We start from the raw sequence: 27,748 nt of genomic DNA on the forward strand, positions 1-27,748 counted from the left end.
CCAGAGATAAACCCGTGCACATATGGTCACCTTATCTTTGATAAAGAAGGCAAGAATATACAATGGAGAAAAGACAGCCTCTTCAATAAGTGGTGCTGGGAAAACTGGACAGCTACATGTAAATGAATTAAATTAGAATACTCCCTAACACCATACACAAAAATAAACTCAAAATGGATTAAAGACCTAAATGTAAGGCCAGACAGTATAAAACTCTTAGAGGAAAACATAGGCAGAACACTCTATGACATAAATCACAGCAAGATCCTTTTTGACCCACCTCGTAGAGAAATGGAAATAAAAACAAAAATAAACAAATGGGACCTAATGAAACTTAAAAGCTTTTGCACAGCAAAGGAAACCATAAACAGGATGAAAATACAACCCTCAGAATGAGAGAAAATATTTGCAAACGAAGCAACTGACAAAGGATTAATCTCCGAAATTTACAAGCAGCTCATGGAGCTCAATATCACAAAAACAAACAACCCAATCCAAAAATGGGCAGAAATAGAGATTTCTAAATAGAGATTTCTCCAAAGAAGATATACAGATCACCAACAAACACATGAACGAAAGCTCAACATCACTAATCATTAGAGAAATGCAAATCAAAACTACAATGAGGTATCACCTCACACCAGTTAGAATGGCCATCATCAAAATATCTACAAACAGTAAATGCTGGAGAGAGTGTGGATAAAAGGGAACACTCTTGCACTGTTGGTGGTAACGTAACTTGATACAGCCAGTATGGAGGTTCCTCAAAAAACTAAAAATTGAACTACCATACAACCGAGCAATCCCACTACTGGGCATATACCCTGAGAAAACCATAATTCAAAAAGAGTCATGTACCACAATGTTCACTGGAGCTCTATTTACAATAGCCAGTACATGGAAGCAACCTAAGAGTCCATCAACAGATGAATGCATAAAGAAGATGTGGCACATATATACAATGGAATATTAGCCATAAAGAGAAACGAAATTATTTGTAGTGAGGTGGATGGACCTAGAGTCTGTCATACAGAGTGAAGTAAGTCAGAAAGAGAAAAACAAATACCATATGCTAACACATATGTATGGAATCTAAAAAATAATTTTAAAAAATGGTTCTGAAGAACCTAGGAGCAGGACAGGAATAAAGACGCAGTCGTAGAGAATGGACTTGAGGACACGGGGAGGGGGAAGGGTAAGCTGGGATGAAGTGAGAAAGTGGCATTGACATATATACACTACCAAATGTAAAATAGATAGCTAGTGGGAAGTAGCGGCATAGCACAGGGAGATCAGCTCGGTGCTTTGTGTCACCTAGAGGGGTGGGATGGGGAGGGTGTGAGGGAGACACAAGAGGGAGGGGATATGAGGATATATGTATACGTATAGCTGATTCACTCTGTTATACAGCAGAAACTAACACACCATTGTACAGCAATTATACTCCAATAAAGATGTCTAAAAATAAAGTCAGTTATGAAAAATATTTAAAGAAAGTCCTCTGTTTTGCTAAGCTGGCCTCTAAATTTATGGAGTTAAAGAACATTCAGAAATACAGGGTAATAAAATTGACTAGCCACCATGTAATAATATTCTATGCCTAAATTCTAGGAGAGAAAGTGCTAATGGCATCCAGCTGAGCTATTACATGCACACACACACACACACACACACACACACAGGGGAGTCAGACATGACATTTCTGAAGCAAGGGAGAAAGAGTAATTGAAGCTCTTCTAAGAAATATCAATACAAAAATATGACATGTTCTTGATAGCAACCTCATGGGCTTTTGGGGGGAAAAAATAACGAATATAAGAAAGTGAGCAATGTTCACAAACAAGGGAAATCTGATTTAGTGGCTGAGTGTGTACTTGGGAGTCAGGCAGACCTGGGTGAGAATGCCAGCTCTGCCACGTAGTTGTATGAACTTGGGAAATAACACTTCTCTAAGCCTTCATTGTCTTATCCATATAACGGGAATAGCAACACTTGACTCACAGAATCCTTGTGAGAGTAAACCATAAAATGCTTAGCACAGTGCCTTGTTAGGAAGCCCTAACAAACCTTCCTTACACACTCCCCTCCCACTGCGTACAATGTATGATATTTTCTTGCTTGAATTGGATTTAATAGACAACAACAACTCTACCTGCCTTGCAGAAGTTTGGGGAGGTACACTAGAACTCCTCTGGTTGAACGCCCACTACGAAAGATTTGGATTCTCGAAGCTCAGTGTCCTTCTGCAACTCAGCCCACTGCAAGTTCAAGTGTCACCTGGTCCTCTCCACATTGCTCCGGGGGAACGGGAGCTCAGGGAACCAGCACAAGTGCAAATCGTCTGGCTGCTTCTATTTATTGTGAGTGATAAAGTCCTTTTTCTCTGACCGAGGAGTTTTGTGTCTTCTGATGTACCTGTGGCTGGCTAACTTATTTACTTGATAATAGAGTGAAATCTCATATACCTCCCAGCACTTGATGCCTGTTATTAAAAATTGGAGGTGGGGGTACTGTGACCATATGAGGAATAAAATGAATCACCCTCCCCCTGCCAACTGCCACACACACATACGTGTATTCAAATCAGGGTGTTTTTTAAAATTCATCCACTAAATATAGGGAAACCTGATTTCAAGGGCACGGGCTGTTTGACCAGATATGTATGAGTCATGGTCTGTTGAATCACTCTAATGTGCACTCTTGCAGCTGGAATACTCATCACCAAGAGCCAGGTCATTTGCTGATGGCAATGAATACTTCCTGAATTTTAAAAAATAAGGAGTTCAAGTAAATCCTCGTGAAATGTGCCTGGGCTCTTCATGTCTCCAGTGGGTCAGTTAGGTATATCCACCTACCTGGTCAGCTAACTGGGAGGCAGGCTAAGAAATAAGACTGGTCTGAAAATCCCTACCAGTATTTTTCATTATCTGAAGTCCTTTTTTAAAAAATTCTAAGCACCACTGTATTCAAAAAAGAATGATAACTTTCATATCTGCTGTCAGCTCCAAAGCTCCCCTTAATGCTTCCACCTCCTGCCATCATATTCACTAGTTGAAAAGAAAATAAAGGTGGTAGAAGGAGGAAACAAGGATAGGAAGATGAAAGATGGAAACAGCACTGTCTTTTGCAGAGGATTTCTGAAGGTCTTTCCTAGGTAATGATGTGCCCTTACCTGCACCTGTGTCAATCTCCACCTTCCTTGAGTGCTTCTCTCCTCTGTCTGCACTGCTAACACCAGACTCAGAGTCATAGTGGCAGTGGCAGTCGGGACCCACATCTTCAGCTACTACCTGTCCAACTGATTGGAGACCATATAAAATATCAAAACGTGTTTAAAACAGGTCATGGAAACATTGTAAGTGGAACAGCAGCAAGTGGGATTAATTTAAAAGCATTCACATTAAAATATGACTCTTTTTAACATTTATTAAGATTAAACAGAGTTCAAGCTATGATTTCAAAAAGAAAACACAATAGAAGATCATGAAGTAAAGAAATCCATGTAAAGAAATACTTGCATTAAAAAAAAACAAGGCAACAGCCAGAAGCAGTGATGGATTTGCCAAATACACATGCAATGAGATGACTGGAAAGGAGTTTAGTTGCCTTTTGCTTTTTAGAAACATGTTATGGCTTTTATAATCCCAATCATCACTGTTCCATTAGATTTCTAAAACTACCAGAACTGACTATACTATAAGCATTTCATCCATTAGTAGATTTTAGTGATTTGACCCCAATACTCACTCCATGTGACCAGAGCAAAAAAGCTATTGCACGATTCTTATAAATTTGACAGTAAAAGCTGTTGTAGAGATTCCTGTTATCTGCAGCTGATTACTGGCCCTGAACTTTAGGAACACAAAGACCTAAGAAGTTCAAGTCCCATACTAACTGTGTCAGCTTGGGTAAGTTCTTTGGCCTAAGCCTAAGCCTCAGTTTACCCATCTGTCAAAAAGAGATATCTACTCAGTGGTTATATTGGGAGGATTAAATGAAATAATACCTGTAGAACACGCTTATATTTCACTTATTAGCAAGTGCCTGAGCACCTAATAAATAATAATAGATGATAAAATGATGAGCATGTCTATTATAAGTATTATTGCCCAACCTGATAATTCTCGACAACACTTTAATATCCATTAACTTTGTCTTTAGTGTCTGACACATCCCTGTCTATATCCCTTGCCTATCATCTGATGACCTGTGTCTCTAAATCCCTGACATCTTTCATTATGCCACCTCCTGGTTAACAAAAGTCCACTCAAATAACACTAGACCTAGATTTGCCCTCCTAGATAAGAGCACAGTTTCTCCAAAATACCCTTTCCCCCCTCCCTCCCTCCCTCGCTCTCTATCTCTCCCTTTCCTTCTCTGCCTACCTTCTCTCTTCCTTTCTTGCTTTCTTTCCTCTCAGATATTCTGAGCAATTTGGTCCAAAGACTGTACTTCAAGAAAAAACACAACTAGAATGTGGACCCTTGCTCAGTTTAAGGTGGATTGCTAAGGAGCAGTTAGTTACTTACTGATGCCTCTGTGTTTGGAAACAAATAGTGAAATATCTGCCTCATGTGGCTTTTGGAGAAAAAATGGAAAGACTTAACTATAGTAATCCTAAGATAACAAACATGGAAATGAAAAGAGGTGCATCACATAGTTCCAATGTATTCTCTTTAAAAATTTTTTGGAACGTCAGTTTTCCTCATTCATCCAATACACCAAATAAAAAATGTCTTTTACAGTAATTTAAAGATGACATCAACTCATGAAACTTAGGTTATAGTTGGATTTTTTAAAACCAAGTCAACCTTTAGTTTAGTAACTTTATAACACAGTACCTATAAGTTAAATATCGTCTTACCCACAGCACTGTATAACTAGAGAGTTTAAATAAATAGTGTTTTAGGTCTTTGTGTATAAATCTGCTTTGCTGACTAAGCAATAGAAATCCCAAGAATGGTAGGCAGGAGGGTCGGAGGAAGCCTGATTTGGTATCAATTACTGAAGCTTTGTTTCATCAGAGCCAACAGGACATCTAGGTTTCTCCCCCAAGTAGTCCACAGGCTAAAAAGAAATATGGTTTATTTTACAAATATTGAATCATTATGTTGGACACCTGAAATTAATATAATGCTGTATGTCAATTATACATCAATTGAAAATTTTTTCAATATGGTTTACAAAAATAATAATAGACAATTAGCAGCTATTGAACCAAAAGACTATTCTAAGAAGCCAAACAATACTAGTATAATCTGAAAATTACAACTCACTCAGAATTGCCTGAAGCATGTAATCCTTCTGTCTCAGGACTGTAATCACCACTTGCCCATGTCAGCTGGCTTGCCCCTGGAGGGTTATGCTTTGGAAGTCGATGAGAGCCTGGACAGTTAGGTGCTGCCTGCTTCAGATTCAGCAAGAATGGGACACTGGCCTGAGCATTAAGGATTTATTAGGTGTGAGATCAGAAAAGACCCCACTTGGTCATTTTTTTCTCAGATGTTCTTCTGAAACTGAAACTTAAAAGCAAGACCTTGGCCAGTGTCTGACTTTGACTGTTTTCCACCTACAGTAAAGGAGGACTACGCATGCTGAGACTCCCACACCAGCAATGTGACACATCACCCTGTTTCCTCTATCTATTTAGCCCTTCATCCCTCAAGGCTCCACTCCTTCACCTTGCTATAAAGATGACCATTAAAGCAAAGAGAGTTGTCAGTTCCCACAGCATCTGTAGCAAAATGGAAGAGGCTCAAACAGAGAATTTCACAGAAAAATACTTTTTCCATTCAAATGATATAGGATATTTCAAGATGTTTTTAAAATACCAAAATATTATTGCATTCCAATGTGAGCTATTTTATTATGAAAACAAACATATTTTTAAATAATATAAACATTGTACTTCCCCAAAATATGAAAATAGTACATATTCACTACTTAAAGCTTGAAACAATAAAAAGTACAGAGAGGAAAACAAAAATATCCTAGTTTCACCACTCAGAAACAAATACTAGTTAACATTTTGGCAGATTTCTAAGTATTTTTTACTCTTACTTAGATGACATTTTGTATCCCATTTTATTCATTTAGCAATATATTGTGACTATATCCACATATCATTAAATAAGAACTATTCTTCAATAACTGCACAGAATATTCTAATAAGGTTTTACTAAAATTTGGCTAACCAACTGCCTAGTGTTAAATATTCAATTATTTCCATTTTTGTGATTAAAAAGCTACTTAAAATACTACTTATAATTATTTTATTATTTCTGACTATTGCCTTAGGATAAATTGTTGGAACTGGAATTGCTGGGTCAAAGAACATGATAATTTTTAGAAGCTTTTGATATATGTTTCTCTTTGTACTTCAAAAAAGGAGGTATCAATTAACAATTTCACCTATAATGATGAGAGGCCTTATGTCCCTGTACTATTGCTGACAGTTCTCAATTTCCACCAATTCTTTCTAAATTTGATAATTTAGTTATTGAAAAGTGGTAGCAAGGATATGGTTTGCAATATTAGTAGGCAAGCTTTCCAAATTCATTCCCTCTCCTCTGCTTGCTTTGAAACTACACAAATTGTTCCCATCTTAAAACATGCTAAGAAGAATAACTGAGGCAGAAGAACGGATGAATGACGTGGAAGATAAAATAGTGGAAATAACTACCGCACAGCACAATAAAGAAAAAAGAATGAAAAGAATTGAGGACAATCTCAGAGACCTTTGGGGAAATATTAAATGCACCTACATTTGAATTATAGGGGTCCCAGAAGAAGAGAAAAAAAAAGCGATTGAAAAAATATTTGAAGAGATTATAGTTGACAACTTCTCTAATATGGGTAAGGAAATAGTCAATCAATTCCAGGAAGCGCAGAGAGTCCCATACAGGATAAATTCAAGGAGAAACACACTAAGACACATATTAATCAAACTATCAAAAATTAAATACAAAGAAAAAATATTAAAAGCAGCAAGGGAAAAGCAACAATTAACATATAAGGGAATCCCCACAACCATCTTTCGGCAGAAACTCTGCAAGCCAAAAGGGAGTGGCAGGACATATTTAAAGTGATGAAAGGGAAAAACCGATAACCAAGATTACCCAGCAAGCATCTCATTCAGATTCGATGGAGAAATGAGCACCTTTACAGATAAGCAAAAGGTAAGAGAATTCAGAACGACCAAACCAGCTCTACAACAAATGCGAAAGGAACTTCTCTAGGCAGGAAACACAAGAGAAGGAAAAGACTTACAATGACAAACCCAAAACAATTAAGAAAATGGTAATAGGAAAAAACATATCGATAATTTACCTTATGTTTCAACTCTTCTTTCATTGCCAGATCCAGGAGAGTAGGGATGTGGTTTCTGGCAAGGTATTAATGATAAAATTCTGTGGTAACAGTGAGAGGCCTACGTGCCACCAAAAAAAAAAAAAAAAAAAAAATTCTGTTGTAAATTTAAAATTCTGACATTTAAAATTTCTTTTAAGGGGGTCTTTTTTAACCAAAGTTTTGCATTTGGTAGCATAGACACTTTATGCTTCACCATCTCTTCAAAGTAATATCTCCACTAAAATGGTACACTTGGGTCGCAGATTGGTTTTTGGCACTAACTTGGTTAAGTGCCCCCCTTCCCCCAATTGGAAACCACAGAGCGGTAACTTAGCTATTGCATCAGTACAGCAATATTGATACGTAGCTATTGCTCTCCAGTAGTTGTCTCTTCATTTTGATGGAAGGGGCCGGACTGAATGGACTCCATTATTCGTAACAATTGAGCATCCATAAATTCTGCTTTTATTATTATCAATTGTGAATATGAACCATCTGATTTGCTGATTTAGTCAATTGTTCATTGTTACTTTTAGCAGATTAGCACCATAGGCAATTTAAAAATGAATTTGTTGCCTGCTTTTTATACTGTGTCACAAGGTTTTTGAAAAAGCTGGGGACACAGTATTGTCTTTCAGTTTAAAGGTTTTTTTTTTTAAGGCAAAGAGCTCCCCTCCATCCCTGTTTTTCAGTATGTGTATGATGCGACTTCCATGTATATATAAAAATGATTGCGCCCTAACCAAACTTCCTCAGATTGTGCACTGTTTGTTTAAAATAATCACGTATTTTAGTCCAATGCTGTTGTATTTTTTCATTTTATTTAAAACACTACGTACTTCTTATTCTTTTAACAAGTTTTAAAGGGTAGTGATCTTAAAAAAAAAATCACTGGATAACTAGGAAATATTTTTGTTGTTTAAAGAGTACAAAGGTCATTGAAGCCTTTTGCTCCTCTTACCGTGAAAATGAAATGTTAGCCATTGTATGGCTAGGAACCAATGCACTTGGTGGTTAACAGATCTGCTGTTGCTGGAGTGTGAGCGTGGACTTGATGCAGTGACGACAAATCATTGCTTAGAATTAATGTTTTAAAATGTGTGACTCTAGTTTTTAAAACAAAATTTGGTTCTTCTTTTCATTATTTAGTTTTTGTTTCCATTTAGTATTTAATGGTCTTTGGAGAAAAAAAATAATAAAACAGAGTGTTATATATATATTTTTTGGTGCAAGATAAGATTTTCTGTTTTTTGAAATAAGTCTGTAGCATAAAGGTTAAACTATTTTAAGACAAAATAAAATAGAGTGTATTTAAACAAACAAAAAAAAATGTAAATGGATTAAATGTTCTAACCAAAAGACATACACTGGCTGAATGGACACAAAAACAAGGCTCATATATAGGCTGTCTACAGGAGACCCACTTCAGACCTAGGGACACATACAGACTGAAAGTGAGGGGATAGAAAAAGATATTCCATGCAAATGGAAATCAAAAGAAAGCTGAAGTAGCAATTCTCATATCAGACAGAAGAGACTTTAAAATAAAGACTATTACAAGAGACAAAGAAGGACACTACAGAATGATCAAGGGATCAATCCAAGAAGAAGATATAAAAATTGTAAATATTTATGCACCCAACATAGGTGTACCTCAGTACATAAGGCAAATGCTAACAGCCATAAAAGGGGAAACTGACAGTAACACAATCATAGTACGGGACTTTAACACCCCACTTTCACCAATGGACAGATCATCCAAAATGAAAATAAATAAGGAAACACAAGCTTTAAATGATACATTAAACAAGTTGGCCTTAATTGATATTTATAGGACATTCCATCTAAAAACAACAGGATACACTTTCTTCTCAAATGCTCATGGAACATTCTCCAGGATAGATCATATCTTGGGTCACAAATCAAGCCTTGGTAAATTTAAGAATATTTAAATTGTTTCAAGTATCTTTTCCGACCACAACGCTATGAGACTAGATATCAATTACAGGAAATAATCTGTAAGAAATACAAACACATGGAAGCTAAACAACACACTACTTAGTAACCAACAGATCACTGAATAAATCAAAGAGGAAATCAAAAAATACCTAGAAACAAATGACAATGAAAACACGATGACCCAAAACCTATGGGATGCAGCGAAAGCAGTTCTAAGAAGGAAGTTTATACCAATACAATCCTACCTTAAGAAACAAAAAACATCTCAAATAAACAAACTAACCTTACACCTAGAGCAATTAGAGAAAGAAGAACAAAAAAACCCCAAAGTTAGCAGAAGGAAAGAAATCATAAAGATCAGATCAGAAATAAATGAAAAAGGAATAAAGGAAACAATAGCAAAGATCAATAAAAATAACAGCTGGTTCTTGAGAAGATAAAAAAAATTGATAAACCATTAGCTGGACTCATCAAGAAAAAAAGGGAGAAGATTCAAATCAATAGAATTAGAAATGAACAAGGAGAAGTAACAAGTTACACTGCAGAAATACAACGGATCATGAGAGATTTCTACAAGCAAATATATGCCAATAAAATGGACAACCTGGAAGAAATGGACAAATTCTTAGAAAAGCACAACCTTTCAAGACTGAACCAGGAAGAAATAGAAAATATAAACAGACCAATCACAAGCACTGAAATTGAAACTGTGATTTAAAATCTTCCAACAAACAAAAATCCAGGACCAGATGGCTTCACAGGCAAATGCTATCAAAAATTTAGAGAAGAGCTAACACCTATCCTTCTCAAACTCTTCCAAAATATAGCAGAGGGGGGAACACTCCCAAACTCATTCTATGAGCCCACCATCACCCTGATACCAAAACCAGACAAAGATGTCACAAAAAAAGAAAACTACAGGCCAATATCACTGATGAACATAAATGCAAAAATCCTCAACAAAATACTAGCAAACAGAATCCAACAGCACATTAAAAGGATCATACACCATGATCAAGTGGGGTTTATCCCAGGAATGCAAGGATGCTTCAATATACACAAATCAATCAATGTGATAAACCATATTAACAAATTGAAGGAGAAAAAACATATAATCATCTCAATAGATGCAGGAAAAGCTTTTGACAAAATTCAACACCCATTTATGATAAAAACCCTGCAGAAAGTAGGCATAGAGGGAACTTACCTCAACATAATAAAGGCCATATATGACAAACCCACAGCCAACATCATTCTCAATGGTGAAAAACTGAAACCATGTCCACTAAGATCAGGAACCAGACAAGGTTGTCCATTCTCACCACTATTATTCAACATAGTTTTGGAAGTTTTAGCCACAGCCATCAGAGAAGAAAAAGAAATAAAAGGAATCCAAATTGGAAAAGAAGAAGTAAAGCTGTCACTGTTTGCAGATGACATGATACTATACATAGAGAATCCTAAAGATGCTACCAGAAAACTACTAGACCTAATCAATGAATTTGTTAAAGTAGCAGGTTATAAAATTAATGCACAGAACTCTCATGCATTCCTCTACACTAATGATGAAAAATCTGAAAGATAAATTAAGGAAACAGTCCCATTTACCACTGCAACAAAAAGAATAAAATATCTAGGAATAAACCTACCTAAGGAGACAAAAGACCTGTATGGAGAAAACTATAAGACAATGATGAAAGAAATTAAAGATGATACAAACAGATGCAGAGATATTCCATGTTCTTGGATTGGAAGAATCAACATTGTGAAAATGACTATACTACCCAAAGCAATCTACAGATTCAATGCAATGCCTATCAAACTACCAATGGCATTCTTCACAGAACTAGAACAAAAAATTTCACAATTTGCATGGAAACACAAAAGACCCTGAATAGCCAAAGCAATCTTGAGAAAGAAAAATGGAGCTGGAGGAATCAGGCTCTCAGACTCCAGACTATACTACAAAGCTACAGTAATCAAGACAGTATGGTGCTGGCACAAAAACAGAAATATAGATCACTGGAACAGGATAGAAAGCCCAGAGACACACCCACGCACATATGGTCACCTTATCTTTGATAAAGGAGGCAATAATATACAATGGAGAAAAGACAGCCACTTCAATAAGTGGTGCTGGTTAAACTGGACAGCTACATGTAAAAGAATGAAATTAGAACACTCCCTAACAAACACCATACACAAAAATAAACGCATAATGGATTAAAGACCTAAATGTAAGGCCAGACACTATAAAACTCTTAAAGGAAAACATAGGCAGAACACTCCATGACATAAATCATAGCAAGATCCTTTCTGACCCACCTCTGAGAGAAATGGAAATAAAAACAAAAATAAACAAATGGGACCTAATGAAACTTAAAAGCTTTTGTACAACAAAGGAAACCATAAACAAGACAAACAGAAAACCCTCAGAATGGGAGAAAATATTTGCAAACGAAGCAACTGACAAAGGATTAATCTCCAAAATATACAAGCAGCTCATGCAGCTCAATATCAAAAAATCAAACAACACAATCCAAGAATAGGCAGAAGACCTAAATAGACATTTCTCCAAAGATATAGAGATTGCCAACAAACACATGAAAGGATGCTCAACATCACTAATCCTTAGAGAAATGCAAATCAAAACTACAATGAGGTATCACCTCACACTGGTCAGAATGGCCATCATCAAAAAATGTACAAACAGTAAATGCTGGAGAGAGTGTGGAGAAAGGGAACCCTCTTGCACTGTTTGTGGTAATGTAACTTGATACAGCCAGTATGGAGAACAGTATGGAGGTTCCTCAAAAACTAAAAATTGAACTACCATACAACCGAGCAATCCCACTACTGGGCATATACCCTGAGAAAACCATAATTCAAAAAGAGTCATGTACCACAATGTTCATTGCAGCTCTATTTACAATAGCCAGGACATGGAAGCAACCTAAGTGTCCATCGATAGATGAATGGATAAAGAAGATGTGGCACATATATACAATGGAATATTACTCAGCCATAAAAAGAAACAAAATTAATTTGTTTGTAGTGAGGTGGATGGACCAAGAGACCGTCATACAGAGTGAAGTAAGTCAGAAAGAGAAAAAACAATACCATATGCTAACACATATATATGGAATCTAAAAAAAAATAAATGGTTCTGAAGAACCTAGGGGCAGGACAGGAATAAAGACACCGACATAGAGAATGGACTTCAGGACATGGGGAGGGGGAATGGTAAGCTGGCAGGAAGTGAGAGAGTAACGTGAACATATATACACTACCAAAGGTAAAACATATTGCTAGTGGGAAGCAGCTGCATAGCACAGGGAGATCACCTCAGTGCTTTGTGTCCTCCTAGAGGTGTGGGAGGGAGATGCAAGAGGGAGGAGATATGGGGATATATGTATATGTATAGCTGATTCAATTTGTTATACAGCAGAAACTAACACACCATTGTAAAGCAATTATATGCCAATAAACATGTTTTTTTTAAAAAATGCTAAGTATCTTGAGCAAATCTATATCAGAAGAACGTTTTGCCAAGAACTTTTCATTTGAATTTTAAGAACATAAGAAGGCAATAAAAGCTGAGTAAATATATATGCAGGTTTATTCCAAGTTCCCAGGAACCTTGAAAACTATGCGTGTTCTTTGATCATTCTTTGTGTAGCCAATCAATTATCTTCCCAACAACTCACTATGACAAAATTCATGACTTACATCATCTACCTATACAGTAAAGATGTTCCTGTGTTACCTTTGTCATTGAAACATTGCTTACAAAGATCCAGGATTAATCACAACTCAAGACCACAGCTGTTCGAAGATAACATACTCAGAAAGCTAAATTCTGTCCTCCACACAGTAGCAAGAATCTTTTCAAAACTTTCAGCTCATGTCATTTGTATGCACTAATTTTTCCAATGGCTTCCTACCTCAGAATAAACTCCTCCCAACGGCCTATAAGTTTTTCCCTCTGGCCTCATTTCCTCCAGTCTCTGGCTTGTCCATTCTGCTCCTGTCACACTGACCTCCTTCCAAATTCTTCACTCAACAGCGATGCTCCCAATTTAGACTCTGTGCATTTGCTGGGCCTTCTGCTTCCTGTGCTCCTTCTTCACATGACAGAGTGGCTCACCCCTGCACCTCATTCTGGTCTTTGCTCAAATGTCCCCTCACTGAGAGAGGACAGCCCTAAAAAATACTACCCCTTCCTCAAACCATCACTCTATGTCCTTACCTTGACTTTCTTTTCTGCTAGCACTTAGCCCAGATGCCCCATTACATGTTTATCTTTCACTTGTTAGGCACATCTCCTCCTTGAATATAATCTCCCATATAGGGAAGGACTTCGTTATGTTCACACCAGGGACAGTGTGGCATAAAGCAGATACCTAACAAATATTTCAGAAGAAATCTATTGAAACAAACAGTTATATGCTTTCACAATTCATTCAGAAATTGTATTTAGACTGCAACTCATAACACGTGATTTTCTTGTTTTTTCATTGAGACCATTCTATCCCGCCTATGTGATGATAAAATTGCATTTTACTTTAGTCCTAACAATTTTTAGGTCTATATTACCTGGCCAAGCACTATGACTTCCGCTGATTCATATGTAAAAGTATAAAATGCCTACTTCTACATACATTTTACTTTATACTATATGATACTTTATTCTTAATATATTATTTATATTCATAATGTATAAATTATATTAATTTCACAAATCCACATGAATTGTTCCATCATTAGAACACCATGTGTCACAATGCATTAAGACAGCTTAAATTAAAAATAACAGAGAAAAATAAACACACAAAAATAACACTATGCCCTATAATACTGAATTAACTCTCAAGGGCACTATCTCATTGTAGCTAGCAATTATAATCTTTTACCTTATCCACTTCACTGCATATGACATATCTTTTATATAAATTCACCTGATTTGTTGGTGGACTGGACAAAGCCCAATTAAGTGTGACATATTATAAAATAGTTAGAAGGAAGTTATCATTTTATGTTATCAGCCTGAAAGGTAAGAAGGCATTGACTGTAGTACTTTACAAATTTATCCGTTACTATGATCTTAAGTGAAAACAATTCAGATTAAGTTGTATTAACTTAGACTCAACAAAACATCATTCATTGTACATCATTTTTTCAGCCCATAGACTTATTCTTAACATAATCACAATTTTTATTCTAGGTCTAGTTGAAATTGATTAATTCAGTGCTATACAAAATGAGATAGAATCTTTTACACATTATCTCAGCCCCCATTTCACTGCAATCTAAGGCTCTAATCAGGGAGCTAAATAAAATACACATGTTTCAATCTTCACCAGCCTTCTGATCTAACTCATATAAGCTGTGACCTAAATGACCTTCATTTCAAGCATATAACTTTGATTCTATCCCTCTCTCCCTCAGCCACCTTACTGAAGGCTCAGTTAAGGAGGAGGAACCACCATAACCTCTTTGCTTGGCATCAATATCAATATAACTCACGATACTTTCAAGACCTGGCTTATTTTATCTGAAATTTTCTTAGGAATATAAAGGCTTTTGAGAATATCTGTCACTTCCTTTAGTCTATTATTCTAAATATTTACAAATTTATTGCATCATTTCCTTGAGTTTATTTTAAAAACATTAGCACCCAGCTGTCATAATCTACTAATCCTTAGGTTTTGGTACCATAATCCTTCTACATCGTTCTGAATATTTTACATGGTCTTTGTTTTATTTTGCTTATTAATATCTTATTTTCCACTGTACTTTATTCACTCTGCCTCTGGGCCTCTGTAATAGAGAAATTTTGTTCTTTTGTGGAAGATGGACCATAGAACAAATCTACCAGTTCTTACAAAGAAGGCAACATATTTTTAAGAAAAGTTGCAAAGTTATGATACCAAGGCAATACAATGGCATAACATATACAGTAAATAAGAATAAAAGTACAGTTATATGTGCTGATATAAAAAGATATTCAGGATACAGTGTTAAGTGAAAAAAGCAAGTTGTAAAACAAAAATGTATCATGTTTCCATCTGTATATAAAAATAAGGTCTGTATATATATAATATATGAATGCACTTATATATGTGTGTATATAGAGAAAATTTTCTGGAATCATGCACACAAAAAAACTTTTCCACAGTTATCTATCTCTCAGGAAAAAGAATAAAGGCCAGGGAAGGAAGCCTTTAGCTTTCATCTTATTCTCATCTGTTCTGTATAAACTTTTCAACCAATCTTTTCTAAGAAAAAATTTTTTTTCAAAAACCTTAAAATGTCTATTACCTTTGATCCAGAAAGTAAACTTCTTGGAACCTAGCCTAAGAAAATAATTATTAATTTCAAATTATCGTAGGTAATAAGATACTAGAGTACTACTAGTAGTAGTAAAAATAGGAAAAATAGGGAAATGTTTACATTATGAACAAACCACAGAATGGAATAATACACAGACATTAAACATATTCATGAAGATTACATAATAACATAAAAATACTTATGGTATAAGGTTAAGAATAAAAAGCAACATATAACATTTTATGGAAATATGAAAACATAACTTGTAAACTCTAACTTTAGAAATAAAAAGACTGACCATATGTTAAAGGTGATTTTTGTGTGTGATAAATCTATAGATAATTTTAAGCCATCTTTTCTCTATTTTCTAAATGTTATTTCATAAGCTGTTAATGAAAAATAAACACTGATAAAGAGGTTTGGTACATATATTAGAGCATAAGAGAGATAAATAATCATAAACGTTGTCATCTAGTGTTGAACCCACCTCAATGAAAAGATAATAACAAAATGTTTTAAAATTATAGATGTCACCAAGTCAAGAACACAAGTTTCCCATAATAGTTGAGAAAAATAATAAACCTATACACTCTTCATTTCACAAATCCAGAGGGGGGAAAATAAAACCCACTCTCGGGCTTCCCTGGTGGCGCAGTGGTTGACAGTCCGCCTGCCGATGCAGGGGACATGGGTTTGTGTCCCGGTCCGGGAAGATCCCACGTGCCGCGGAGCGGCTGGGCCCATGAGCCATGGCCGCTGGGCCTGCGCGTCCGGAGCCTGTGCTCCGCAACGGGAGAGGCCACAACAGTGAGAGGCCCGAGTACCACAAAAAAAACTCACTCTCTTCCAAGTGATATGATCCTAGTCGAATACTTCTGTTATTCTATTTATCCCCTAATTTCAACCTATATCATGTGCATCTTATTTTACAAAAAGTTGTCTACTTCCATAAATCCAGGTAAACAATCTAGTTTTCTGAAGTGGAAATAAAAGAAATACTAGTAATAATGTCAATGTTGCTACTGAACTTTAACATCCGTACCTTTTTGGTCAGCAGTTTGCCAAATTGTACAAATTTTCTAGATTATACATTACATGTACCAGAATTGAATGATAAAATCCAAGATCAAAAATTTGAATTATTTTATAAAGGGGCTTCAAATGTATGGTAATAAGAATCTTTACTCACATATGGCAAAATCATTTTGAAAATTTTGGGGGTCTTAATGTATAATTCTAAGGCAGAGGTTGGCAAACTTTTTCTGTAAAGGGCCAAACAGTGAATCCTTAGGGCTCCGTGGGCCATAGGGTCTCTGTTGCAACTACCTAACTCTGCCCTTGTAGAGCAAAAGCAGCCACTAAGAATATGTAAATAAATAAGCATGACTCTAGTCCAATAAAACTTTATTTTCTGGCACTGAAATGTGAATTTAATATAATTTTCACATATCACATATTCTTCTTCTTTTGATTTTTTCCAACCTTTTAAAAATGAAAGAAAAGAAAAGAGAAAAAAACATTCTTCACTCACAGGCAATACAAAAAGAAAAGGTGGTAGGCCAGATTTGGCTCGTGGGCTGAAGTTTGTCAAACTGCTCATTCTAGAGTTTTTGTTTAACGTATTCCAAGGTTATATCCCTTGCTACTTCCTGCTGTTTGGCATGCTTTATCCTCCTCCATTCCACCTTCAAAATCTTATCTAACCTTTAAAGCCTTCCTCAAATATGTCCTTCACGAAAACTTTCAAGGTGACTTCATCAAATGAGTCTTCTCTTCCTTTGAAGCCCCATAACATGTGTACCTTCTCTGGTTTTACATGTGACTACTGACCTTGTCCAGTTATTGGCGTGTCAAGCCTTCCTCTTAACATTTTATGGAAGGAACCCTCTCTTACACATTTCTTATTGACCACAGTGCATAGTAGAAGGTTAATGATAATGACTGAATGGAAAGATAACTATTCAACATCCTCAATTCTTAGCTGTAGGTACCAGTGGTTTAATAACAGCTTTTAAGTTTCTAAAATAAATGTTATAGACATTAAAAGCATTCATAAGTTTTCAAACGTAGATGAATTTTAGTACTATTAAAATGTGACAACAAATTTTACCTTGGAGTCAAAAAGAATTCCCACCATGTTGGCAGGGTAGACAGATGGGAGAGATTAGGGAAAGGCCTGAGATACAAGTTATAGGGCGCAGCGTACTATGTGAGAGCCAAATAGCTGCAGGCACAACCGGCCATCCACAGGACACAGCTCAATCCTTTAACTGTCCTCCCAAGGTTGAGAAAAGTATCAGACCTTCCATGTGTCTAAGGTACTGGGGCCTGATCACCCTAGGACATGCTTCAAGACTTTCTATGTCAAATGGAACTGCCTAACACACCCAAGAAACCCCTGGATCAGAAAGTTACTCCGTTTCAGAGAACTTAAAGTGCAGTTTGGAGTTTTCTATGAAATTTTTATTTAACTATAAATTCCTATTGCACAGATAAAATTGGAAACCTTTAGAAACTGGCACCACTCTCCCTGAATTCAAATCCTAGGAATGCTTCTTATTAGCTGTATGATGCTTGACATCTTACTTAACCTCTACAAACCACAGTTTTGTCATCTGTAAAAAGGAGATAATGATAATAGAACCTAACTCATGGGGATATTGGGCTGTTGTGAGGATTAGACGAGTTAATATATGTAAGTGTTTAGCACCAGCACATAGCAAGCACCTATCAATGTTAGCTACATGTACATATAAATGCATATTTGGATAAGAACAAATAGCATTGCTAATACTAAATAACTTCTAAAAAGCTACACACACCCTTGCCTTCAGACATGTATTGTGCTTTATTTGATTCTTGAGATAGAACTGTCATAGGAAGGAATTTACAGAAAATAGGAAACAGGCTACTTAAGAATTATCAAGTAATTTTTTAAATGCAGTAAAGGAAAACAAGCTGAAAATACACGTATGATCATGTGACACAGAGAGAAATAAGAAAAAGTTGAATCCCTCCGGCATTATCACAATAGTATTTCCCAAGCTTTGGCAGAGTGCAATGACCAAGATCAGCTTCCATGCATAGAGACAATGGCAGGTCAACTCAATGGTCATACTTACCACCTTTATCCATCCTACGGGGACCTGCCTTTTTGTCCTTCACCTTAGCAGCGCTTCCTTCCCAAAGGTTACTCTTACTCTTTTCCTTGTCTTCCTTGGAAACATGTTCCCTGGACTTCTCAGATAAGCCCTCTGCAATCACTCGGGTTCCTTTCTCTGCTTCTTCTTCAAGAACATTCTCCAAGTTTTCCTCTATTGGCAGAGGCTTGGTCTCCACATCTACTTTTATTATTTCTTGGTCTTCAGTTTCGATTTCTAGAGAATTCTCAAGTGGAAGGTGGGTTTTTCCTGGCTCATCATTTTCACTCAACTCCTGGGAAGATGGACTTCGGACACTTTCATTTGGACTGTTCTCAGCGTGGGCTTCCCTGTCCCCCAGTGCAGATTCATCCTCACTGCAACTAGAATATGGGTGACTTTTGGATGAGGTTGATGAAGCAGATCTTATATCTACAAAAATTAAAAATGACAACATCATTGCTTGTCCATAAAGGGAAATTTAATAATAATAATTGTGGGAATTATGCTAGTAATTAATCATACTAAAATTTTTAATATAGTTTAGTAGATTTGATACCCTTTCCCCATATAGCCCACATAATCGTCATGATAAAGAAAGACCTATGTAATCTGTGAGTCTATACAATTTTCAGTACGAAGTCATATTTAACTGAAAACCAATTGTATTTGTTTATTTGTTGAAAGCCATTTCACTGGAAAACCTTTGTTAGTATCTATTTTGTTACAGAAGAAATTGAATAATCTTTCACTTGTTCAGCAAGAGCACTTATCTCATTATCATCTTGGATGTATCCACAGTATTCTCTGTGCATAAAGTTTACATTTTTATCTACTGTAACACCCGCCATACTGGTACACCCTGGTAGCTCGGTATGGTAAGAATATCTATGCATTTGCATAATACCTAGATACTTAATACTTTGAGATAATGCTTGTGTGTGTGTGTCTGTGTGCATGTGTGTGTGTGTGTGTGTGTGAGATCTGGTCTTTTTTATGGGTTCCCCAGAAGCAGACACTGAGATGAGGACTCAAGTTCCAGTGATGTATTAAAAATATGCTCCAAGAGAAACTCTTCTGGGTGTGGGTAAAGCAGGGCAGAGAAGGGAAGAAGTCAATCAAGAGAGCTATTTCAAGCAACATCTCAGCCTCAGCCTGATCCCATGGGAACCTCTGAAGTCTAAATTATATTAGAATTTTTCTTCCCTTGAGGAGGGAGCTGGGCTTCCATACTCTGCTCCAGTCAGACATAGCTACAGGCCACCCTAGGGGGAACATGAACTCTTGGCACTCCCTTGCTCTTTGTGCCTGAGGGTGAAGCAAACCCAGTAGCCCAGGGCTGTCCTCTGAAGAAGACAGAGGATGCAGAAGCTGGAGATGGGCATACAGGATCGGCAAAAGAGATTCTAGGCTATCTATGCAGTACATTGATGTGATGCTACAGACATGCAGTCTGGAAACTTACCAGAGCCAAAAATGGTTGCGTATTTATTACCCACAAAAACTTTTTAAAATCTCCAAGAAAGTAACACACACACACTGACTCTGTAAGGAAGATGCACTGCCTTGGGCCAGAAAAATACAAACTTGCCTTTCATTTTTTTTAACCAAATAGACCTGTGTTTATAACTTTTTTATAGAATATATTTTTCAAATGAAATAGCCCATACTTACAAGCTGCTTAGCTTTCTTGTTTGCTCCTCTCTGTGTGCTCCTGATTCTTTTTTCTGTTTATGTTTCTTTCTGCTTGTCAGCTACCCAGATGGCTGTAGCAGCTGAGGCAGAGTTTAAGGGAAGAAATACCTGTCTTTACTCTTATCCTCTTCCCTCTAGACCCAATGGCTCTCCATGACAGGGCTTAGCATTTTAAGTATAGTCACTGAGACATACTGAGTTCCCACAAAGATGTGAGAGATTCTACACAGCAGTAAAAAATAAACTCCAAAAAGCCTTTAAGCAACAGAACCCCTTAAGTACAATTCCATTTGTTCTTATCTTCCAACTACCTTGACAGGCACCAGATGACCACTGTTTCTTAAAGGAATCACATACTTCAGCCACTCATTCTTTATCTCCATTGTATAAGATCTGGATGTGCTGTCTCTCGGTGGGGAACGTACAGATCAAGGACAGTCGTTCTCTATCTTATTTGTACTAGTTCAGAAATTTCAGGGACTATGATTTCCCCCTCTCTTAAGCATCTCACATTTGTTTTTTAAAAAAGAAAAACAACTCCCAGTGTGCTAGTGGTTTGTTTGATCAGTGGTTTTCATTAATTGCACAATTAGCTAGGATACAATGTTATAATGGTTCTGCACGTCCAAAAATATCTGAATGTTGACACCATTTGAATGTTGACACCAGGACTCTCACTTTTGGCTCTGAGAGTTGTTCACATAATTTAAAAAATGAGTGCTCCTCTTTCTTTAGCAGCTTCTATTAATTGTATTATTTTATTTCAAAGGCTGAAACATGCTCTGGTTCAATTTTGAGTCAGTCCTTAAGAAAGATCAGGTGAATGAATGGCCGCTGAGTGGCAAGGCTACCTGACCTCCCATAGAAACTCATTTCAGTTTTCAAATTTCTCTCTAACCTCCCTGTATAATTTCATTTCACTCTCATTTCTCACTCTCATTTTCATACAGACACTGGGGCCAGGCTGTGCCTACAAAAAAGCTCAAAATGCTTTAGGGCCATGGAATGGGATTTTCTACACTAATTTTATATATTCTCTTAGAAATAAAGTTTTTATGTGAAAACTTTTATATAAAGGAACGTTTTATATAAAGGAATTTTAGGGCCGATATGTAAATTGTAATTTTTGTTTTTCATTAGGAGGGAAAAAGTTGTCTTGGAGGTATGTTAGGAAACAGCTCTGCCTCCTACCAAATTCCATTTATCTCTCCAGTGCTCCCTCCAGGTACTGATGCTAAGAATCTGCCCTTGGTCTTCATGGTAGGGACCTGATCTGCACCCACTGCCTGAGTCCTTGGCCAAAGCCAGTGTGTTTGGTGCCATGGTTCTACACCCTAAGTAGGATCTCTGACTTTTCTCTTTCCACATTCAATCAGTCCCCAATCCTTCACTGTTTTCTCTTTTCATGTCATCATAACTGTTCATTGATAACTATTCCTTCTTTTCCATCACTACTATTTCACGCAACACGAACTTGAGAGAAAATACTATGTTTTTCTGTAAGACAAACTTAGGTGTTCCAATCATGACTAAGCTACTCATTAGCTTTGACTTTGGTTATGCTACTTAACTTCTCTAAGGCTCTGTTTTCTTGGCTGTAAAATGGGAATCAATTCCAATTATTGCTCTCCATAAATCATTGCAGAAATTACCTGATAAAAATTAATCTCACCAAATCAAATAATCATTGCTTATGATTTTCAGTCTTCTTCTCTCTCTGATATCATACATGATAAGTATATTCTAATAAATTTCTTTCTTGTGATTTCACCCTGTATATCACATTAAGCATAGTAGTCACAGTTACCACTTATTGAGGAAAAAAATAAAACCTGATCATGATTATGCACCTACTCTGTACCAAGCACTGAGGTAAGCACTTTACAAACATCTCATTTAATCCCATGGAGTAGTTAGTTATCTTCTTTTTCTAGATCTAGAAAGTAAGGCCCACGGAAGTTAAATAATACCCAACGTCCATTAGCTATAAAGGAGCAATTTTTGTAAAATACTTCTTTTGTAATGACCCATTGTATTAAAACCAAGACCACTCTATCTGCCAAAAGGCCTTCAAACAGAGGGCACCCACTGTCATGAACCCACTATTGCTTCTCTTAGCTAGATTTCCATTGTTACCACTCCAGGATGACAAATGGAAAATAGTTTTACATATTCTACTATATATGTATCAGTAATCTCCACTGTTTGCACTGCCTGCCTAGTCAATTTGATATACACCTGACCAAAGGTACCAACCACACACACACACATCCATAGTCAGGACCAGTCCAGCAAATTCAGGATGAACTCTGCTCTCTCTCCGTAACTGAGGTCCTGAGTTGTCCTCCATCTTCCTAGCCACTTACAGAGATTCATTCATTCACTAAATGCACATTGAGCACATCCTATGTTTCAGGCAATGTTCTGGTATTGAGGACACAATGGAGTAAAAAGCAGGCCAGATCCCTGCTTCCATAGAGATTACACACTCTAGACAGACATTGCTTCCTTTGGCATGAGTACAATAAATCAACTACACATATTTATTAAGGTATTTGTTCATTCTCTTAACAGTGACCATGGGTAGCTCTCTCAGAAGCTGTTGTACTCTTATTGAGATCCATAGCTACGTAGTTTGTTTTGAACCAGTGACAAGTCCTGACCTCAGTTTTCAATCATTCCTTCACCCACTAGCATGATGCATTGTTTTACTACAGTTTAAATTCATTATTTCCTCCACTAATGTCCTGATTTTAACTACTTTGTTTTTAGCTTACTAGCTTGAAGCCCATAGTGACACCTCGATTTAAGTTCACAAACTCAAATATGAAAATTCAGTTAAAAATTTAGATCACTCCAATAACACACCATGTATCTCAACCCAGTGGACCCAATACTGCTCTGAGTTCTAACACAAATTATGTCTCTTTCCCAATTCCTTGGTCCAAGGTTTCACAGAAAAATCTGCATAAGTGTCACACCTATTTTCTTCAAATTAGCCTTGACATATGAATTTTTATGTCCTACTATTCCTTATATTAACAGTTGTAGATTATACTCATGAGTTCACTAAAATCTGTTCATATTTATATTAGATACTGTGGTTTGGTCAATATTTTCATGTACAATAATACCTGATTAGACAAGTGCTTTGTATTCAATAAATATCATCAAATGAGTGTATGCTTAATGACAATAGAAGCAGAAATCACTGAATTCCATCCATGAACAGTAACTAGTTATTTGGTGTAAGGGAGAACATATGTCCTCATACTGGTAACTCATTATCAATTTACCAATGAGACAAATATATACATTACTTTGTATATATATATACATATCTAAAGTAAATGCAGGAGGAGAAGAAGAAAGCTTAAAAGTTCCTCCTTATTTACGTTTAACTGGATTTTCTAAATACTTAAAATACCAAGAATATAATCAAATCATGTATCACATTTTGCTGCTTAAATCTTTTTACATTTGTCCATTAATCTAGTCAACCAGCCATGCATTTCACAAGATTTTATTGAGTGCCTCAGGAGTGCCATCACTATGTACAGGGCAGATTCAAAACTGTAGAGAAATACCTCATAGAAAAGTATTTTATGTGAACTAAAAGATGATGCTGCATTTAAGTATTCACCTGAAAGCCATGACTTCCTACTTCAACAATCCAAAAGTGAAGATGAATTGAGGAATTCTTACAATTAAGAAAAATTAAAATGTGACTAATCATGCAAAACATCACAGACATAGATTCTAGCCAAAAGTTGCCTACAATCTTCCCCTAACCCTCTCTGGTCCGAGGAGGAGTCAAGTGACACTGAAGTCCACAGAGCGTGGTCTCATAGCATGTACAATTTCAACACAGAAGGAGCAGGCTTCCCTCATATGCATCCCTTCAAGCCCATAGTCAGGCCCAGAAAGGAAGAGTGAGATACTGGAAGTCAGTAAATCAAGTAAACAGAATATTTTTGTGATTCTGAGATTTTCAAAGTCTTTAAGGCCTACTTATTCAACAGACTGAAAAATAGCACAAGTAAAATACTATCTTTCTTACTAGAAAAAAATTTCACTTTAATTCTTATGTTCTTTTCTTTGTATTCTGGGAACAGATTCTCTCTCTCTCCCTCTCTCTCTCTCTCTCTCTCTCCCTCTCTCTCCCCATCCCCCCGTTCTCTTTCTCACAAGGAGCTACTTAGTCTTTACCTCTTACTCATAGGTACTATCATCCAAACTGTCCCTAAAAGTGTATTCTCAGCAACATGACACTTTTCCCCTCAACTTTATAACATTCATCTATGACAATATATTTTCAACTGGTGAATTAGCTCCTGGGGTTGCCAACACAAACACAGAGAAAAGGAATCTGTCATTCTTTTTAAACGATGGGAAGTCTCACACATCATTCCTAAAGCAGGGTCCTCTGTTAGTGGGCATGCAGTCCCTGGCACTCCATCACTTGCAGGCTGCTCAGCACAGTGTATTCATCAAGGCGGGCCGATGCAATTGCTCACTGGCAGTTTAAATGGGGCCGACTTGTCACAAGAGTGACAGCCCGGGCAATTGTTTGCCCTCTGGGAACAGGTGCAGGCAGGTTCAAATGAAACACATCCAAACACTAACAGCGAGATTCTTAATCATGTCAATAAAAAGGATGTACCAGTGTCTAGGATTCAGTGGTCACAATATGCCTCTTACACTTTTGAAGATGAAGTGCTTTCTGGCTTTTCAATAGATTGTTCCAAGGAATCTATCATGTCATTATCATTTTTAAAGCACATTTCTTGTTTGCTGGATGAAATATCTAATTCTGATACTCCTCATGCTACAAAGCATGTTTTTGAATAACACAGGGTCAGGTTATCAAAATAAAGGGTTGGAAAATAAAGGAGCCTGGTGGTGGAGGAAAGAAACAGTAGTAAGCAATGAAATTTTACTTCAGAATAATGGCAGAGTTTTAATGTAAATACTGAGGATGCAAAGGAGCTCTTTAAAAGTATTATTTAATAACATCCTTATTGAAAAAACAAAATAAAATAGTTAGCCAGTTTAATTTTTGGCTCTTAAATCTCCCAACATTGTGGACTAGATTTTATATGTTCTGATAGCTTTCATTACACATCTATTTAAAATATTATATGTTCTATATCTACATAATGCAGCTAACTCTATACAATGTTTTTAATAAAATTCCAGTAATAATCATATAGTATAAATGTAACTAGATATCGTGGCACTAACAAAAGTATTTTAGTATTCTTGGTGTTAATCAAGTAACTGCTTAATATTCACAAAGTATCTTTAGGAAATTACCTCTGTGAGGAATAACAAAGACAACATACAGTCCTAGCTTTTGTAGTATAATTAATTTGTGTGTTATTAAATTAGCTTGAGGGGCAAAATTTAATACACATGAAACAATGAGTGAAAAATCAACTACTGAATGATAGAGTTTCATAAAATAAAGAGCTCAGTGAAGGCTGCCGAAGTAGGAGAGTCTCATGGAAGAGGAAGGGGATGAATTGGAAACAAGCAAAAGGCCTGGAAGTGGATTGGGGGAGTCAATCCAGGAAGGAGAGAGGTAAATTTGGGTAAAATTAGAAAATGTCCATTTTAATTTCCTCCGTTTAAAAGTAAAACAAAAAACAGAGGCTAAAAAATAGGATAAGATGAAGAGCTCAAGGTAAATGCCTCTAAAATGTACATTCTTAAGGAAACAAAATCCTTTTACTGGGGGGACTTGCTTTAATTTTAGATAAGTGGACATTGGCTGATTTGGAGAAATGTTATATTGTTTTTTTCCAAAATCCAGGCTCTGAATTTTGCGTCTTGGCTCCACCAGTTTCTGGCTGTGTGAGTTACTCAGTCTCATCATTTCCACGTTTCTTTACTAGTGAAATGGAGATTAAAAGTACCTGCTTTTTTTTAAGGTTTTTTGAAGTAAATCAGATAATTCATGTAAAATATTTAGCACAGCACTTAGCACAAAATAGTCTTAATGAACAATACCTATAGGATACCTTTTTAAACATAAGATTCCAGTTATTTAAATGCAAGTAGTATTCAGTGTTAATGACCCATCACTATCAGTTATTCAATAATTACAGGTCTAAATGATTAAAGCCTTCCCTTGAAGTAAGATTCAAGTACTGCCTACATCCTTGTCTGCTTAAACAGAAAAAATTACTCTATCTTGGAAAAAAATCCATTTGATCCCAAGAAAGCAAGTTGATTATGCAGTACAAAAATAATCCCCAGATTACCATATGTTGAAATAATGTACTGACCCTTTGTGAAATCAATATTTGATAATTCACCACCATTATTGAATAAATTAAAAACTGAGTCCTTCTTTGTTCTGAACCGGTTATATTTATATGCAAACACACTTTCAATCTTTTTCCAGGTCCAAGTCACTTGTATAGTTTCTTTAAAATTTGATTCAGGTGACATCACTTTTCCATAGAATTCTTAAACTTTTTCTATGTCATATAGGAATATAAACTTAAATCCAATATTCATATTCAAAATGAGGGAAAAAAGCTATGTTTCGGCATGCCTAGAAACATAAAACGTAACTATTGAGAAATTAAAGAAAAGGCCTAATTTAAGACTTTACAAAAATTTTTCAATGCTAGATCATTAATACAGAGTAGTTCTTTCAACTATAATAAAATGGCAGCAAAACTTGTTTTCAAATATATTGCAAGTTAAAATCACTCTCATTTTTCACATTGTGCTTCACTCTTTACTCTGTCAGGAAGTTCAGGATTAAATTTTTAGTTCAAGCATAGTCATGGTCTCATGTGCAGTTCCTAGTAAAATTATCTTCTTTCTTACTCTAAATAATTTCTGTTCTTTATTTTATTGTCTTGCATATGTCTGCATGAAATTTTAGAATAGGTTTGCTTGAATTCATTCTTGAACAGAATAGAACTACAAACTAAATATTTGTTCTTGTGATTATTACTTAATTTACTCTTATTTTGTATAATCCCTATGTATTCCTTGAATTCAAAACTTTGAGATCTTATACAGAAATAAGTTTGAGAGGTGAAAAGAATGACGAAAATTGACAGCAATTCAAAAAGTCATCATAATGTTACCTCATTCTCTAGTCTAAAGCAAACTACAAAGACATACACATACTTAAATATAAGACAGGGTTATTATTATCACCGATAAATGCCCAGAATGTACCAGGGAAGATATTTTATTTACTAAGACCCACATAGCCTTGGCCAAACCCTTTCATGGGACAAAGCCAG

At 36.1% G+C, this 27,748-nt stretch overlaps 1 protein-coding gene across 1 annotated transcript in view; it reads right to left on the reverse strand.

Annotated features, from left to right (window-relative positions):
• Window positions 1-27,748, reverse strand: part of ERICH3 (glutamate rich 3) — a 113,952-nt gene that overhangs the window by 6,922 nt on the left and 79,282 nt on the right. Inside the window, exons 12-13 of the mRNA XM_027114089.1 lie at window positions 18,765-19,214; window positions 3,173-3,298 (exon numbers count right to left, since the gene is read on the reverse strand). Of these exons, the coding sequence (XP_026969890.1) occupies window positions 3,173-3,298; window positions 18,765-19,214 (576 nt within the window). The remainder of the gene's footprint in view (window positions 1-3,172; window positions 3,299-18,764; window positions 19,215-27,748) is intronic.

Source organism: Aethalodelphis obliquidens, unplaced genomic scaffold, assembly GCF_003676395.1.
Source record: "Aethalodelphis obliquidens isolate GAN/ISIS:26980383/991018 unplaced genomic scaffold, ASM367639v1 scaffold13, whole genome shotgun sequence".
Classification (NCBI taxonomy): Eukaryota; Metazoa; Chordata; class Mammalia; order Artiodactyla; family Delphinidae; genus Aethalodelphis; species Aethalodelphis obliquidens.